The 19,739-nt window shown below is 39.1% G+C and overlaps 1 protein-coding gene across 1 annotated transcript in view; it reads right to left on the reverse strand.

Moving 5' to 3' along the window:
• LOC132823514 (protein diaphanous homolog 1-like) overlaps window positions 1-19,739 on the reverse strand; it is a 342,084-nt gene that overhangs the window by 162,900 nt on the left and 159,445 nt on the right. Inside the window, exons 17-18 of the mRNA XM_060837454.1 lie at window positions 16,062-16,176; window positions 8,648-8,656 (exon numbers count right to left, since the gene is read on the reverse strand). Coding sequence (XP_060693437.1) covers window positions 8,648-8,656; window positions 16,062-16,176 — 124 coding nt within the window. The remainder of the gene's footprint in view (window positions 1-8,647; window positions 8,657-16,061; window positions 16,177-19,739) is intronic.

Consider the following 19,739-nt stretch of genomic DNA (forward strand, 5'->3'; position numbering starts at 1 on the left):
TCATTGGCTGGCAGCATTTACTGCCCATCCCTAGTTGCTCTTTCAAGTTCCTTTCAGAATAGTTGAGAACATAATTTCGAAAGACATTTCAATGTTGTTCTCTAAGAGATGACACCTTTTGGATGAATTAAACAAGATTGGAGCCTGACATGAAAAAATTCCAAGGAATTATTTGAATAATAGAAAATTTCTCCATGACAATACTTATCACCCTTCGCCATTAACCCATCACTTGAGTTCAGTTTATCGGGCCAATCCGGTACAAATGGCCTAGTGCATTTACTTATATTGCAAGTAACTCGCCCTCTAAAATACAAATGCAAAACTGCAGAATCTGGAAATCTGAAATATGAGTTGTGCTGAAAAAGTGGCTTTTTAACAAGGAGCAGGAATATGCCATTCAGCTCCTCGAGCTTGCTCCACCAATCAATACGATTATGGCTGATCTGAATGCAGTCTTATGTTCACATTTCTCTGACGACCTTTCACTCCCTACTGATCAAGGACAGATCTACCTATACATTAAAATGTTCAAGGAACCAGCTCCCGCTAGTCTTTCAGGAACGGAGTTCACAACCCTCAGAAAAAAATACCATGGAGGTCAATCGCTGAACCGATTCACAAGAGGTTGCTAAAAAAGTGCACTTAATGAAAAAACATAGTTTATTACACAAAGAAAACAAACTATATTACTTTATAGTTCTCAACAGATCTCATTATTAATAAAAAGAATGATTTAACCCTTTTATTCCAGTAATAATGTTAGAGAAACTGAAACCTTCTGAGAAGGGTCATCCCCACTTTCATGCTAAAGCTCTTGCTCATCGGCACAGCTGTAATTGATGCACTTTTCAGTAAATATCTGTGCATTCACTCAATGTCATTTTCTTCAGTTAATGTCTTCAATTTACAGAATAGAACCAGAGAATAATAGTATTTCTACAGAGTGGGAGCATCAGCCAATCAAGTCTGCACCAACCCTCTGAAGAGTATTCCACCCAGATCCAACCTTCTCACCCTACCCCTGTAACCTTGCATTTAACATAGCTAATGCACCTAACCTGCACGTCACTGGAGACCATAGGCAATTTAGCATGGTCAATCCATCTAACCTGCAAAACCTTGGACTATGATATAGAACAGGAGGAAACCCACACCGAGGGATTTAAACTCAGTGCATTATTACTGCTTAGCATATGTTCCTTAAACCGATGTCTTTAAAAGCATTGTAGCAGGCCTTCCTCTCTGACATCGCAGTTCTTCTGAGCAATTTGGAACTTCTTCCCAGTCCAACCCTTATTTTCTTTAGTGGAAACAACTACTTACAGAAGCTTTGATGTACAGACTTCTTTTCTTTGAATGAGTCCATTTATAGGCACCATTTTCTATGGGATTACAAAACCCAAGTCGGCAAACATTGCGGCAATTATCACCCCAGGTGGTTTGTCGGTCATTTAGTTCAAAATCAAGAATATTTTCTACAGTGAAAAAGAGAGTCAGGCCCCCATTGAAATGAAAGGTTTTTTTTCTACTTTCAAGCCCAAGTTCTCAAATAATAATATGTTACAGTACTTCACCACAAGTCCCAAAGATAAAACAGAAACCTTTCTTGAAAAGTATGATTATCATGAGGTTTTGAGGCCTTTAACTTGAGATATCTCAACTTACTCATTGACTTTGAATTAGAACAAAACTTCTGGCCAGAATGGACCATTTGATCCTGATCACGACTGTGGGTTTAAAAGCCAAGCCTGGATGCTTTCCATCATCTTAACAATTAAACAAGAGTTTATTTAGACCAAGGAGTTTAAAAAACAGATTCAAACATAGGCAAAAATACTGTGGTGTCATGTGCATTTAAATTATTGTATCAAAAACTATGGAAACTTCAATTATAGAGCAAGCGCAAAGGAGCTTTCCATAAATAAACCCACTCCAAAATTGGCAAGTTCTGTTTTAAATTTATCAAAACTCACCAGAAGCAATGACTACAACCCAAACATGGATCATAGGCCCTCAACAGTGTAGATAACAGACATAATCTACAAATTGAATTCATACTATTGCAGTGGTTGCCAATACCCCGACTACTGATTCACTGGAGCAGCAGTCTATAGTAGTAATCTTCCAAGCAGCTTTAGATTCAGAAAATGTCCCAGAAGATTGGGATACAATCAATTTAACATACTTATTCAAAAAGAGAGACAGACAAAATAAAAACAGGTGACTTGTCAGTTCGCTTAAAATCTGTAATTGGAAAAATGCTATTGTGAAGGGTGTAACAAGAAAGCATGTGGAAATACATAATATAGTCAAGCAGAGTCAGCACTATTTCCTGAAAGGGAATCATACCTGATCAATTTATTAAAATTCTTTGAGGAGATAACAAACAGGATAAATAAAAGGATCCAGTAGATGTAATAAATTAGGATTTCAAAAAGATGTTCAAAAAGACACTGCACAAAAAGATATTTAATATGGTAAGAATCTATGGAGTTGGGTGTCATATATTAACATGACTAGAGGACTGGATAACTAAAAGACAGAGAGGATGGGGACAAGGAACAATTTTCAGGATTGCAACCAATAACTAGTGGAATGCCACAGGGATCAATGCATTTGGCCACGATTATTTAGAATAAATTAATGGCTTAGATAAAGAAAGTGAAAGTACGATCACAGATGACACAATTAGGTGGGAATGCAAATGGTACAAAGAGCTTAAAGGGATGTTGACAGGTTAAACGATTGGGAGAAATCAAGGGACATTATGTATATTTTGGGAAAATAAGAAATTATGCACTTTGATACAGAGAATAGAAGAGCTATAAATGGAGAAGGATTGCAGAAAATAGCAGTAAAAAGGGTAATATGGCAATCCTCCTCCATCAATCACAAAAGCCTAGCATCCAGGTTCAGCAGATAATTGGGAAGGCAAATGGTAGATTGGTCTTTATTTCAAAGGGAGTGGAGTATAAAATAAAGAAGGTTTGCTAAAACTATTCAAGGCATGAGTCAGATCCCAGCTGCGACAGTGTGGAACAGTCTTGGTCCACTAATGTGAAGAAAAATATACTGAAATTGGAAGCAGTCCAAAGGCAGCTCACTCGATTAATATCAAGTAGAGGGAATTGTTTTATACGGGTGGGCAAGTAGGCTTATACTCATTAGAGTTGAGAGGCGACCTGACCTGGTTGAACAAGAGACTTTCAGGGGGATTGAAAGGGTAGATGGAGAGGGATTATTTTTCCTGGTGATGTAAAATAATATTTAATTGTATGTGTGAAGAATATATCTATTCTATTTCTCACAAGTGAACTGTAATAGAATGATTTTTGTTAGTGGAAATTTTTAAAAGTTTACTTGTGATATTTCTGACATGTGGAAAGTCTGATACTATACATACGAACAGAGGAATTCAGTCTCTAGGCTATCTAGATTTACTCAGCAGCCTTTCCATGGAATCAATAAATACAACTAATTTGATGAACTATGATTTGCACACTTTGAAAATATTACTACATTGCTCATTCTACTTGTTCACAAACTGAATCGGCAGAGGTATACTGCATGGAAGCATTTTTCACCACGACCACTGAATTTCATAATTAAGTAATTCACTTTATCTTTATTCATTCATGGGATGAGGGCATTGCTGTCTAGACAGCATTTACTGCCCATTCTTAATTCCAAGAGGACAGTTAAGAGTCAACCACATTGCTGTGGGTCTGGAGTCACATGTAGGCCAGACCAGGTAAGGACAGCAGTTTCCTTCCCTGAAGGACATGAGTGAACCAGATGAGTTTTTTCAACAACCATCAATGGTTTCATGGCTATCATTAGACTTTTAATTCCAGCTTTTTAAAAAAAAATATTGAACTCAAATTCCAATATCTGCTGTGGCAGGATTCAAACCCGGGTCCCCAGAACATTATCTGGGTCTCTGAATTAAGAGTCCAGTGATGAGGCAATTGCCTCCACATGTATACCTGAAGAATTAAAAATCACATGAATTGGACTAGACCATTGAGTCTCTTCAGCATATTCCACAATTAGATTAAATTCTGGCTGATGTGCACCTCCTTTCCATTTTGCTTGATAACCACAAAATAGATTTACCTTGCTCTGAAAAGTATTACAGAACTTTGCAGTACCAATTACATCCGTTTTCTTATATGAAAAACGGATCAATCTGGAGTCATTACAGAAAATATACAGGTAGCAATTTCAGGATATTTTAGTGATTCAGATATTATATCTTATGAATTATCCACATTCCACTTTGTAAACAATCCTATCAATGAATTACTCCATGAGATCTCAATAACAGATAAATCAGAAGATAAATTTTAACTACATTTGTGAAATATATAAGTATTAACAAATTCCAAAGTGTTACTTGCAGTGAAATCAGAAGCAGAACTGACAGGGAGAGGTGTGAAAATTTTCCCAGATAGCAGGAATTTGATAAATTTGCTGTATTAGCAAAATGGCACCAGGATGTGTATAATCAACGGTTGTTCCATTTTAACCATCTGACAAGTAACCACTACAAAGGTGGTGATAATCTGAGATCTTAGGAATAATTGAGCAGTTTGCTATGCTCTTTGAGAGAACAGTTAATGAGGAGCAACATGGCAATAAGAGAGGCAGAATGTGGGTGCGTCAAAGAACAGGCTATTATAATCACTTGGGAGAAAGAGGGAAGCACATCACCAACTGCTTCAAATCACCTTAAAAGGAAACACACTTCTCTATGGTTCACCAGCCACCCACCCCCTACTTCCTCATCTTCCAGGTCTACTGTTTTCCCCTGGTGCAGTGTGTAATCAATAAGAGAAAGAATGTTTTCAAAATGTAAATTATTTTCCACCATTCCAAGAAAAGAAAATCTGGGCATAATGTGGGTGCATAATTGAAACAAACCATATTTCAGCTATCTTGTTTGTGAAAATCTGTTGGTATAGTCATCTAAGTTAATATAAAATTTGAAGTTGTTATTAAGAAGAATAGCAAACTTCACAAAAAGCAGGATCATTCCATATTATGCATTAACCATGGACAGATTCTTTTTTGGAACAAAAAATCCATGAATATGCTGCTTCATTTTGATAAACAATGTACTGAACTCTGCAGTCCAATATACTGGAGTAATTGGTAACAGTGTGTGACCTTCATGAACAATAAGCTCTCTGTTGTAAGTTGGCAAAATAGAAGTACATTTAAGTATTATAAATCTTACCGACTGGGTAAGGGACTGTGGACATCTCTCAGTGCAACTTCAATGTAATCGTTTAGCCTCCAAAGAGAAACCCGACATGGCGGGGGGGGGGGTATCCGGGTTTTAGTACAGGGCAATCAATGAAGATATAACCAAAACATCACAAGTGTCAGACATTCAGATCCTAGAACAAAGCTCATTCTTAAAATGAACTCCTGTCACCTCCTAATTACAAACACCTGACCACCACCCTACTTTGTTAGAGTGAAGTTCAATTTATTATTAAATGTTTGAACCCATGGAATAACCCTGAAACACAACAGAGCTAAATTTCTCATTTGACAAACTTAATCCAGAAATTGTGTTGTGTTAAATCATGCAAACACTTAATAATGCACCACGTGAAATTTGTCAATTTGATATGTTAGGAAGTATTAATCAGTTTATTTTAAAGAGGGCATTTTCTCCTCAAAGAGTAGCAAATTAAAAAGATAACCATAGCAATGCTATGTATGCATTTTCACAGAGCAATTTCCAAGGTGCAATACTAAATTTCTTGGGTTGAAGCAAAGATATCGTGCAACAAAAAAGTAAACTAGCTTGTGCTAAGATTTGGAAGTGCAGTGGAATGTTACAATATCTTTACAAGCCAGTATCAAACAACTTTCATCATCTGTAAATAATAAACCCATCATGAAATCTAAAATAAACTACATGCTTTTGAAACAGAATATATCATGAGCCACAACATACGATTGTCTTGGATTGCATTCACATTCCACAACTATAAATAGCTCAAGAAGCCATTTTGTGTCAAAATTCCAAACAATAAAATGAATGTGAAGCCGCAAATGTACTCAAAAGGAGGAGCAGTGCAAAACCCTTTCATGACAAGAATTTCCCTCCACATTGATTGCATTCAAAGAATCAAATTCAGCTATATTTATATTAGACATAACTCAAGGTGCAATTTAACTACTTGGACTTTGGCTATTTTGCCATGTAAAGACAGGCTTATTCTCCAAGAAATAAATAGAGCAAGTACAAATAAGTTTCAATTTTGAATAAATACTCAACTCTCCACAAATTATTAACACAAATTGAGATGACAAACATCTCCTCAGCACCAACATGTTTTTGTCTTAGCATCAAAGCACAAGCAATAATTTACTACAAGTTTGGACCAACTTACTTCCATTTAAACAGTACCATTTTGTGCAAAAGTTCATGAATTGCAGTGAAGCAGTTGAATAAAATTTTTTTGAAATGAATGTTCACCAATAAGATTGCAATAAATGATTAAATATACCCAGGAAAAACAGAATAAACATGAAGCAGTTCCAGAGTTATAAATTAGGTAATTCCTTAGGGATGAGGGAAATAATCAAAACCGATTTACTTTGGCCCGGTTCCCTCCTATATTAAATACGTGCAGACTGCAGATTTTACTGCCTAATGGGTTCCTCAAATTGCTATTCATTTTTTTGGTTACTTGTATCTTTAAAGTTGCATTAAACACACGAGGTCATTCTTTCTATGTTTGCAATAAAAAGATAATATATGATAGATGAGATGTTTTTAAACATGCCCCAGTTACACTGCAGAAAAATACTGCTTTTTAAAGCTTTTGTCTGCTCAAGAAAAGCCCTTCAGCCCATCATTTCTGAACTGACTATGATGTCACTCTAAATTAATCTCATCTGCCTATACATGGTCCATACCCTCTTATTCCCTGTCTATTCGTGTATAAAGGCAACTTAATCATAGTTATTGCATCTGCTTCCACCACCTCCTCTGGCAGGGCGTTCCGGGCACCTACCACCATCTGCGTAAAAAAAAGCTTTTGGCACTCTCTCGAAAACAATCCAAGTTTGCCCAACCTCTCCCTACTGGTAATACAATTCAATCCAGGCAATATCTTGATAAACCTCTTTTGCATCTCCACATTTTTCCTACTGCATGTGACTAGAACCGCAAATACTCCTCCAAATGTGGTCAAACTTTAAGTTTTATACAGCTGTGACATCACATGGCTCAATATACTCAATACCCTGAACGATGAAGGCAGGTATGCCGTCTGCCTTCTTTACCACCTTATCCACTTGTCTTTCGACTTTCAGGGAGCTATGGACTTGCATCCCAAGATCCTTCTGCATATCAATGCTCCTAAGGTATTTTACTGTATACTTTCCTTTTGCATGTGACCTCCCAAAATGCATCATCTCACACGTGTCTGGGTTGAACACTGCCATTTGTCTGACCAAACCTTCCAGCTGATCTATATTCTGAGTACCCTTTGGCAAAGTTCTTCATTATCCACAACTCCACCAACTTGTGTGGTCTGCAAATTTACTCATCAGACCATGAAGGATTATGTCAAATGCTTTAGTCAAGTGAAATTTGAGAGACAAGACCATGTGAATATTCCTAATAGACTTTCCTAAACGGGTGTAAATACTGTCCCTAAGAATCCTCCCCAATAATTTTGCTACAACTAATGCAAGACTTACTGGCTTATATAGTTGGTTGTATTATAATGTGGTTTCCTCAATATGAATTGGCTATAATGTGATTGAAGAATTTAGACCATTATTTGTAGAATGTAAACTTTCCTTACTGGCTATAACATGATCCTGGTCCCATTAGTTTAAATGGTGCGATTATGTGACTTTCTTATAACTCGGGACTGCACTGGAACGGAACTATTACGTTATAACATAACCGAGTGTAATTTCCTGTATTAGCCCTGTTGCCTTTCTTAAGCAAAAGAACAATACTGGCTATTCTCAAGCCTCATCAGTGGCTAAAGAGGATTCAAAGGTCTCTGCTGAGGCCCCAGCCATCTCCTCCCTTACCTCCCTCAAGTATCCTGGGATAAATCCCAACAGGCCCTGAAGACGTATCCACCTTAATGCAGACACCCAACACCACCATCTCCAGATTAATATTGACATGCCCCAGAATATCAACATATCCTTCACTAAATCATACCAACACCCATGTCCTTCATCTTGGTGAATACTGATGCAAAGCACTCATTAAGGACGTCACCTACTTCCTCTGGCTCCATGCATAAATTCCCTCCTTTATCCTTGAGTGGATCTACCCTTTCCCTAGTTACCCTCTTGCTCAATGTATGTATAAAATGCTTTGGAATTCTCCTTCACATTACTTGCCAAGGAAATTTCCTGGCCCTGTTTAGCCCTGCTCATTCCTTGTTTAAATTCTTTGCTGCTTCCTTTACATTCCTCAAGGGTCTTAACCCATTCCAGTTTTCTAAACCTTACATATGCTTCCTTTTTCTATTTAAACTAAACGTTTAATGTTACTAAGCATCTAAGAAGGAACAGCATCAACCCAGTATATTTCAGGGACCAAAAAATGTTTTAACACATCAAGCATTGAAAAAGAAATGCATTCTCTTACCTTTACTTGCTGCACAGTTCATCAGTGAAGAAATTCAAATCGGAAAAAGAAAGAAAATCGTTATCAGTGTGTTAGATTAGAAAATGTTAGATTTGCTAAATTTGAACCTGTAGGATTATAATTAGTAGTTGGAAGATCACAGTATCAAATTTTTTTTGCGACTGGAGAGATTTTAATGATCTCATTTGTGACACAATTATTAATAGACAATAGCTGCAGGAGTAGACCATTCTGCCCGTTGAGCCTGCACCACCATTCATTATGATCATGGCTGATCATCTTCAATCAGTATCCTGTTCCTGCCTTATCTCCATAGCCCTTGATTCCACTATCCGAGAGCTCTATCCAACTCTTTCTTAAACGAATCCAGAGACTGGGCCTCCACTGCCTTCTGGGGCAGAGCATTCCACACAGCCACCACTCTCTGGGTGAAGAAGTTTCTCCTCCTCTCTGTCCTAAATGGCCTATCCCTTATTTTTAAGCTGTGTCCTCTGGTTCGGGACTCACTCATCAGCGGAAACATGTTTCCTGCCTCCAGAGTGTCCAAACCTTTAATAATCTTATACTACTCAATCAGATCCCCTCTCAGTCTTCTAAACTCAAGGGTATTTAAGCCCAGTCACACCAATCTTTCAACATAAGATAGTCCCGCCATTCCAGGAAGTGAACTCATGAACTTACGCTGCACTCCCTCAATAGCCAGAATGTCTTTCCTCAAATTTGGAGACCAGAACTGCACACAATATTCCATGCGCGTCTCACCAGGGCCTGTACAGCTGCAGAAGAACCTCTTTGGTTCTATACTCAATCCCTCTTGTTATGAAGGCCAGCATGCTATGAGCTTTCTTCACTACCTGCTGTACCTGCATGCTTGCCTTCATTGACTGGTGTACAAGAACACCCAGATCTCTTTGAACTGCTCCTTTACCTAAATTGATTCCATTTAGGTAGTAATCTGCCTTCCTGTTCTTGCCACCAAAGTGGATAACAATACATTTATCCACAATAAACTGCATCTGCCATGCATCTGTCCACTCACCTAACCTGTCCACGTCACCCTGTAATCTCCTAACATCCTCCTCACATTTCACCCTGCCACCCAGCTTAGTATCATCAGCAAATTTGCTAATGCTACTATTAATACCATCTTCTATATCATTAATATATATTGTAAAAAGCTGCGGTCCCAGCACTGATCCCTGCGGTATGCCACTCATCACCGCCTGCCATTCCAAAAGGGAGCTGTTTATCACTACTCTTGGTTTCCTATTAGCCAACCAATTTTCAATCCAAGTCAGTACTTTGCCCCAAATACCATGTGTCCTACGTTTGCTCACTAACCTCCTATGTGGGACTTTATCAAAGGCTTTCTGAAAGTCCAGGTACACTACATCCACTGGATCTCCCTTGTCCACCTTCAGAGTTACATCCTCAAAAATGTCCAGCAGATTAGTCAAGCATGATTTCCCCTTCATAAATTCATGCTGACTCTGACCTATCCTATTACTGCTATCCAGATGTGTCATAATTTCATCCTTTATAATTGACTCCAGCATCTTTCCCACCACTGAGGTCAGACTAACTGGTCTATAATTTCCTGCTTTCTCTCTCGCTCCTTTCTGAAAAAAAGTGGTACAACATTAGCCACCCTCCAATCCACAGGAACTGATTCTGGATCTATTGAACTCTGGAAAATAATCACCAACGCATCCATGATTTCTCAAGCCACCTCCTTCAGTACCCTGGGATGTAAACCATCAGGCCCCGGGGACTTATCAGCCTTCAGACCCAACAGTCCCTCCAACACCAATTCCTGGCAAATATAAATTCCCTTCAGTTCAGGTCCTTCAGCCACTGTTACCTCTGGGAGATTGCTTGTGTCTTCCCCAGCGAGCACAGATCGGAAGTACCAATTCAACTCTTCTGCCAGTTCTTTGTTCCCCGTAATATATTTCCCTGTTTCTGTCTTTAAGAGCCCACTTTTAGTCTTAACCATTTTTTCCCCTTTCACACGCCTAAAAAAGCTTTTACTATCTTCCTTTATATTTTTGGCCTGTTTACCTTCGTACCTCGTTTTTTCTCTGCGCATTTCCTTCTTAGTAATCCTCTGTTGTTCTTTAAAAGCTTCCCAATCCTCCGCTTTCCCACCATCTTTGCTGTGTTATACTTTTTCTCTTTTGACTTTATATGTTTCTTAACTTCCCTCGTCAGCCACGGCCACCCCTGCCTCCTCATAGGATCTTTCTTCCTTTTTGGAATGAACTGAATCCTGCATCTTCTGCATTATACTCAGAAACATCTACCATTGTTCCTCCACTGTCATCCCTGCTAAGGTATTGCACCATTGAACTTTGGCCAGCTCCTCCCTCATAGCTTCATAGTTCCCTTTATTCAACAGAAATATTGTCACTTCCGATTGTACCCTCTCCCTTTCAAATTGCAGATTGAAGCTTATTGTATTATGGTCACTACCTCCTAATGGCTCCTTCATTTCGAGGTCCCTGATCAATTCTGGTTCGTTGCACAACACCAGATCCAGAATTGCCTTCTCCCTGGTAGGCTCCAGCACCAGCTGTTCTAAGAATCCATCTCAGAGGCACTCCACAAAGTCTCTTTCTTGAGGTCCAATACCATCCTGAATCTCCAAGAGGGTCTTTCTACCCTTAGTATGGATAGAGCTGAGAAATTCTGACTCTACATCTCCTGATTTGAATTAAGGAGTGTTCTATCATTTGATAGCATATGTAATGATAGAAATAACAGAGAACAAGCCGCGAACAAAGAACAGAAGAGCATCAGTCATTCACCCCAGAGCCTGCTGTCATTCAATACATTTATGACCGACGATCCACTTCGATGCATTTTCCCGCACTTGTTCTGCATTCCTTTATATTTTTTGACAGATTTCTAAACACTAATCTCTATTTTAAAAGTACTCAATGATTGAGCTGCCACAGTTCTCTGAATGAAATAACCTCCCATCTCAGTCTGAAGTAGCTTCCCCCTGGCTTCAAAAATTGTGTCCCCCTGGTCCCAGAGGCCTCAAATAGAGAAAACATCAACTCTGCATCAACTCTGCCTATGCCTTTAAGTATTTGGTAGGTTTCAATGAGATCCCCTTTCATTCTTCAAAGCTCTAGAGAATAGAGGCCCATTTTTCAAAACACGAGAATACTAATGCACTTTCCAAATGGTATCACAACATATAAAAGGGGAACTTCGTCTCAGCATGTAAACCGCAAGCGTGGATTCGTGAAACAGGGGATCATTATGGTAGAGGTACCTCCTGAATATGATGTAGGACATCCATGCTAAGCTATAATGTTAGACGTTTTGTACACTGCAACCAAAGGGCAATTCAGGGACATGATTTTAACTTTGCAATAGTCTTCTTTAATAACCTCATTCCTGGGATATTGCTGTTGCTGCCAAAGGCAATATTTATTTTCTGTCCCTACGTGTCATTGAAAAGGTAATAATGAATCTATTCTTACTGCCTGTGTGATGAAGATAGCTTAAATGACAACTTCACTGATTCTGATCCTGAAGAAGACAGAAATTCACGGCAGATACAAAAAGAAAATAGCAGACAGAAAGTGCAACCAATCCACTAGCCGAGTGGTGTTTCATTTTAACAGGGGAAAGATGATAAAGTAATGGTGAGCAGTCGTGAGGGAATAACCCTGATAGTCCTTAATATGAACTCTGGACTTCATGAGGTCTTATGGCATTGTGCCAACCATCGGCAATAAAACTCTCGACTGATTACCACACTCCAACCTGATGAATCAATACTTTTCCATTTGGAGGAACCATTGAGGGCAGCAAGGGCTTAGAATGTACTCAAGGTGAGGGATTTCAATATCCGTCACCGAAACTGGCTTGACAGCATCACGATTCACTGTTGGCACAGTGGAAGATGGCTGTGGTTGCTGAAGTTTAGTCATAGATTATTTAATGACAATTCCATTGTCAGAGACGCATTCCTCCATTTTCAAATGAGAAGAAACACAATGTAACTATACCAGATATAATTAAATATATACAAATATATATTTATTCTAGGAAAACTAGTCTGCTAAATTATTCAGAATGGGTTCTTGGCAAGGCAGACAACTGACAGCAGGTCATAACCATGGTAAAATTGACAAAATTCTGAATGATGAAAAGTAAAATTTGGAAGTATGTAAGGAGAAAGAGTTTATAATGATTTTAAAGGGAACTAGGGATATAGAAACAGGAGCAAATGTAGGCCATTTAGCCCTTCAAACCTGCTCTTCCATTCAAATCAGTACCCTATTTTCTTCCCATACCCTTTCCTTTCATTAGTCCTAAAAATGTATCAAACTCTTCCTTGAAAACATGATGATTTAAAATCGTGATGGAAAAGGATAGACCAGATCTAAAAGTTGAACTTCTAAATTGGAGAAAGGCCAATTTTGACGGTATTAGGCAAGAATTTTCGAAAGCTGATTGGAGGCAGATGTTCGCAGGTAAAGGGACGGCTGGAAAATGGGAAGCCTTCAGAAATGAGACAACGAGAATCCAGAGAAAGTATATTCCTGTCAGGGTGAAAGTGAAGGCTGGTAGGTATAGGGAATGCTGAATGACGAAAGAAATTGAGGTTTTGGTTAAGAAAAAGAAGGAAGCATATGTCAGGTATAGACAGGTTAGATCGAGTGAATCCTTAGAAGAGTATAAAGGAAGTAGGAGTATACTTAAGAGGGAAATCAGGAGGGCAAAAAGGGGACGTGAAATAGCATTGGCAAATAGAATTAAGGAGAATCCAAAGGGTTTCTACAAATATATTAAGGACAAAAGAGTAACTAGGGAGAGAATAGGGCCCCTCAAAGATCAGCAAGGCGGCCTGTGTGTGGAGCCGCAGAAAAGGGGGAGACACTAAATGAACATTTGCATCAGTATTTACTGCGGAAAAGGAGATGAAGATATAGACTGTAGGGAATAGATGGTGACATCTTGCAAAATGTCCAGATTACAGAGGAGGAAGTGCCGGATGTTTTGAAATGGTTAAAGGTGGATAAATCCCCAGGGCCTGATCAGGTATACCCAAGAACTCTGTGGGAAGCTAGAGAAGTAATTGCTGGGCCTCTTGCTGAGATATTTGTATCATTGATAGTCACAGGTGAGGTGCTGGAAGATTGGAGGTTGACAAACGAGGTGCCACTGTTTAAAAAGGGCGGTAAAGACAAGCCAGGGAACTATAGACAAGTGACCCTGACCTCAGTGGTGGTAAGTTGTTGGCGGGAATCCTGAGGGACAGGATGTAAATGTATTTGGAAAGGCAAGGACTGATTCGGGATAGTCAACATGGATTTGTGTGTGGGAAATCATGTCTCACAAACTTGATTGAGTTTTTTTGAAGAACTGGCTCAAAAGGTAGAAGACAAGAGGGTGGTGGTGGAGGGTTGTTTTTCAGACTGGAGGCCTGTGACCAGTGGAGTGCCACGAGAATTGGTGCTGACTCCTCTACTTTTTGTCATTTACATAAATGATTTGGATGCGAGCATAAGAGGTACAGTTAGTAGGTTTGCAAATGACACCAAAATTGGAGGTGTAGTGGACAGCAAAGAGGGTTACCTCAGATTACAACAAATGGGCCAATGGGCTGAGAAGTGGCAGATGAAGTTTAATTCAGATAAATGTGAGGTGCTGCTTTTTGGGAAAGCAAATCTTAGCAGGACGTATACACTTAATGGTATGGTCCTAGGGAGTGCTGCAGAACAAAGAGACCTTGGAGTGCAGGTTCAATGCTCCTTGAAAGTGGAGTCACAGGTAGATAGGATAGTGACGGTGGTGTTTGGTATGCTTTCCTTTATTGGTCAGAGTATTGAGTATAGAAGTTGGGAGGTCATGTTGCGGTTGTACAGGACATTGGTTAGGCAACTGTTGGAATATTGCGTGCAATTCTGATCTCCTTCCTATCGGAAGGATGTCATGAAACTTGAAAGGGTTCAGAAAAGATTTACAAGGATGTTGCCAGGGTTGGAGGATTTGAGCTATAGGAAGAGGCTGAACAGGCTCTGTTTTCCCTAGAGCATCAGAGGCTGAGGGGTGACCTTATAGAGGTTTACAAAATTATGAGGGGCAGGGATAGGATAAATAGACAAAGTCTTTTCCCTGGGATCGGGGAGTCCAGAACTAGAGGGCATAGGTTTAGGGTGAGAGGGGAAATATATAAAAGAGACTTAAGGGGCAACATTTTCACGCATGTGGGTGGTACGTGTATGGAATGAGGATGTAGTGGAGGCCGGTACAATTGTAACATTTAAGAGGCATTTGGATGGGTATATGAATAGGAAGGGTTTGAAGGGATATGGGCTGGTTGCTGGCAGGTGGGACTAGAATGGGTTGGGATATCTGGTCGGTGCAGACAGTTTAGACCGAAGTGTCTGTTTCCATCCTGTACAGCTCTATGATTATTAGATTAAATTAGATTCCCTACAATGTGGAAACAGGCCCTTAAGTCCACACCAACGCACCAAAGAGTAACCGTGGGGGGAAACCGGATTACCCGGAGGAAACCCACGCAGACATGGGGAGAATGTGCAAACTCCACACAGGCAGTCATCCAAGGCTGGAATTGAACCTGGGTCCCTGGTGCTGTGAGGCAGCAGTACTAACCACTGAGCCACCATGTCGATCACAATACTTTGGCTTCAGTCACATTCTGTGACAGAGAAATTTCACAGACTCATCACTTAGAGTGAAAAAGAATTCTCCCCATCACAGTCCTAATTTGCCTAGCTCATATCCTTGGAATGTGACCTCTGGTTCTGGACTTGCCAATCATCAGGAGAATCCTATCTGCATTTACCCTGTCTAGTCCGATCAGATTTTATAGATTCCCCTCATTCTTCTGAACTACAATGAATACAGTCCTATATATGTTAGTCCTGCCATACCAGCCAATCAGTCCATTAAACCTTTGTTGCACTTCCTCCATAGCCAGAACATCCTTCCTCAAATAAGACCAAAGCTGCAAACAATACTCAAGGTGTGATCTCACCAAGACCCTGTACCATCGCAGCAAGACATACCGTTTCCTGTAATAAAACTAAATCAATGCATATTGGAAAAAGGAGGTTGATAAGAAAGATTAATAGATGTTTTTGATTTGATTAGGATTTAAGGGCACAGTATAAAAGTTTTTGAATGAGATAGAATAGCATCTTTCTTTTAAAAATTCGTGGGGTGTGAACATTACAGTCTCGGCCAGCATACGTTGCCCATCCACTAGTATAATGCCAAGACTTGGGAATGTTCCCAGGAAATCCACATCTATAGACTAGAATTTAAAGTTTGCCAAAATCTCAAGGTGCTCATTTGTGATGAGTTCAAATCTAAACATAAAAAAATGTCAATTATCAAAATTGAAGCCCGATTAAGTACTTACTCTTGGTCTGTGCAGAGAATGTAAGGGTGAGTTTCGCAAAGAGCTCTTTACTTTCATACTTGTCCTCCTTTACCTTGACCCAGAAACACTTTTCATTCATATCTTTAGGCATAATCTGAAAACAAAGCATAATACATTTATGACATAACCAGGCTTCATTTAAAAAAAAAAGGATCAGAAAGCTGTGAAGGAGTTTCTTTAAAGAGAAAATACATTAGTAATTATAAAGTTACAATTCTGCAGAAACCAGGTCAGGGAAGGTTGGAACTAAGCAACATTGTCATTCCATTTTGCGGACGAGGTGTTATATGCTGAACGAACATGTCTTCAATTTAAAAACATAATTGAAATGAGATCCAAGATCCAAGTGATGTCAGTAACATGACTGTAATCTGTCGCTGTATGCTGGGCTTGTAGAACCTCAGTTTTTTTACCACTGAGAAACAAGGGTGGTATTAGAAGTCCTCAGGAAATACAAAGTGATTTGCCCTGGTCTCAGGCTTTTCAGACTGGAAGGAAAGCATGTGAGAGGTGACTTTATAAAAGGTAAACAAAGTCGTTAAGCATATAGAAAATCTGGGAAGATATTTAAACAAACCAGAATGGAGTAAATGGACAGAACACCAAACTAGTGGAGGGAAGATTTGGGATTGATACCAAGAAGTCCCTCACACAAACGATGGACTTAAACTAATAATGGACATAGATATGGCAGTGTTGAAAAACATGGTGCTGGAAAAAACTCACCAGGCCAGGCAGCATCCATGAGAATCGACGTTTCTGGCATAAGCCCTTCTTCAGGAATCCTCATTCCTGACGAAGGGCTTATGCCCAAAACGTCGATTCTCCTGCTCCTCGAATGCTGCCTGGCCTGCTGTGTTTTTTCCAGCACCACATTTTTCAATTCTGGTCTCCAGCATCTGCAATCCTCACTTTCTCCTAATAGATATGGCAGTGGAAATCAAAATTCAGGAATCACAAGAAACAACTGAGCTCTAGAACTAGGGTAAAAAGTGAGGTCTGCAGATGCTGGAGATCAGAGCTGAAAATGTGTTGCTGGTTAAAGCACAGCAGGTCAGGCAGCATCCAAGGAACAGGAAATTCGATGTTTCGGGCCAGATTCCTGATGAAGGGCTCTGGCCAGAAACGTCGAATTTCCTGTTCCTTGGATGCTGCCTGACCTGCTGTGCTTTAACCAGCAACACATTTTCAGCTGTAGAACTAGCCAAACACAGGATCTTTCAGGGTCAATGTGCATAGTAATTATCTTATGAATCAGCAACACAGTTTAAATTTTGATCACTCTGTTTGGTACAATACTATATTTTTTCTATGAGCTTTCAAAGTCAGAGCTACTGCTGTCTCAAATCCAAGAGAAAAACTCTCAAAAGTATATTGGATTTAACTGGTAAGAAGGGATGAAGCATTATGGAAAAACAAAAAGGTGGTGTTGCTAGTGTTTCTGTCAGAAAAACTACTCCCATACAGGTGTATAACCAGCCATTAATAAAACTGACTCCATTAAAATCTTTTCAGGAGCAAAACCTCCTAATTAGGACAGCTACTTAAATGAGAAAGGTAAAAGGAAGACACAAAATAGAAGGCATCAAGGAGATCCTAGTTCATCATTAGCTCATATGTTTTTTAAGCAATAGATTTAATTTAAGTCCTTTTTTGATAGGTTAATGGAGTGGCACAAACATCCTCAAGAAAGTTTTTGAATTCAAACTAAAAAAAGTCATTACAGTCTCTGTGTGAAGCATTCTGCAACATTTAAATGCATGCAATTAACATTCATCAATTTTTATGTAAGTTTGACACTCAGGAAGTGCACATGCATCATCTTGATACCTTATTAATTACATTTTTCCATCTTATTTCTCAGACCACTTGCTTTTTAATTAATCAAAATCACAGGCCCAGCAACACATTTTGAGTTCCCAAATGGAAACTATATGGGATGTAACCAACTGCCTTGTAGCTATTGTAACTGCCTTGTAATGTTTACTTTCGTTGGTGTTGTAAATTCAGCCAGCATTGAGCTGCAGATATGCAATCTTCCCCTCCATCAAGTCTTTGCTGTAATCCCTGTTTTTCCTCTGTCTACTTGGGAACAAGTTTATATTCACTGGCAATGTCCTGCAAACTATTCTTTAAGTGTGGAAATTTGAAAGCTATTTGACCAGATGAGCCACTCAGCTAAGCCGAATGTTTCTGCGCAGACACAAAAAACATTTCATCTTCCTACACGAGTCCTCGTCTTCAGTGTTTCAGTGTTAATTTAAACAACCTACCGAAGTCTATCATGCTTTGTTCAAACTTCAGTCTGCATTGGCCTTGAAGATGGAGACATTGCTCTCGAGTCCAGGACAGACTGGTACTCTCCAATGCTTGCTTACTATCTGGACTCTACATCAAGTTAGGTCAACTAATTTTCATCCACTCCCCTAATCGAACACCAGCTCGGTCATCTCAGATGTCACACATTGGAAATTTCATTAGCACGCACAGCCAAACTCATCACACAGAAGGTATCTGAATGTGGTCAGTAAATCTCGTGATTGTGCATGTTATTTCTGTAATGAGTGTTCTTCTCATTGTCTTAGTGAACAGACTTCAAAATACTACTTCAAATGATCCTAAGGCACTTTGAGATGACACATGAATGTAATTCATGTTTTACGAACGTAATTCTTTCCTTTTAGATTGAGACAGTTGGGGTTGAGACACAGCATAGCAATAGATTATACGTACTTTACAATGCAACTTGCCCTTAAGTGGAAGCAATGGTATATTATATTCTACACTCCAATGATTTTTTTTTAAATAAAATGCTTGATATATGAAATCAAAATATATTTTCCCAATAGATGGAAAAGAAACAAAAATTCTATTCAATGTCTCTAAATGCCCGATTACTATAAGTCATATGATAAATATAAACAAATAGATATTTAGGAATTCTCATTAACAAATTCTTTAAAATACACAACATGCAAAACTATACTGGGATCTGCACAAAATATACCCTGCAGAGTTAACATTTCCTGATGCTGGTACTGGAGATCAAGACCATATATAATTTTCAAGTTAGGCTGAGTTACAGGTCAGAAGATAATGTGCCATTGGAGTCAAAAACAATTAAGTCCACATTTTGAAGTCATGGATTCTATTTTCATTTTTATAATTTCATATAAACCTTCCATGCCAGTGGCCACAAAGCATGTTACTCACCAGAAGAGAGAAAGATGGCAAAACAGAAAAAAAACTACTTGATCAGAGAGATAGAAAAAACACAAAATATTACAGTACAAGTTATAATAGCAAGCCAGACACAGAGAACATAGAACAGCACAGCACAGTACAAGCATTTCAGCCCTCAATGTTGTACCGACCTTTTATCCTATTCTAAGATCCGATAACCTATATCCCTTTAATTTTTCTATCATCCATGTGCCTATCCAAGAGTCACTTGAATGTCCCTAATGTATCTGACTGCTACCATTGGTGGCAGAGCATTCCACCACTCTCTGTATAAAGAACCTGCCTCTGACATCTCCCCGAAACCTTACTCTAATCACCTTAAAATTATGCCTCCTTGTGATAGACATTTCCACCTTGGAAAAAGTCTCTTGCTATCTATTCTAACTATGTCCCTCATCATCTTGTATACCTCTA

Source organism: Hemiscyllium ocellatum, chromosome 16 (genome assembly GCF_020745735.1).
Source record: "Hemiscyllium ocellatum isolate sHemOce1 chromosome 16, sHemOce1.pat.X.cur, whole genome shotgun sequence".
NCBI lineage: Eukaryota > Metazoa > Chordata > Chondrichthyes > Orectolobiformes > Hemiscylliidae > Hemiscyllium > Hemiscyllium ocellatum.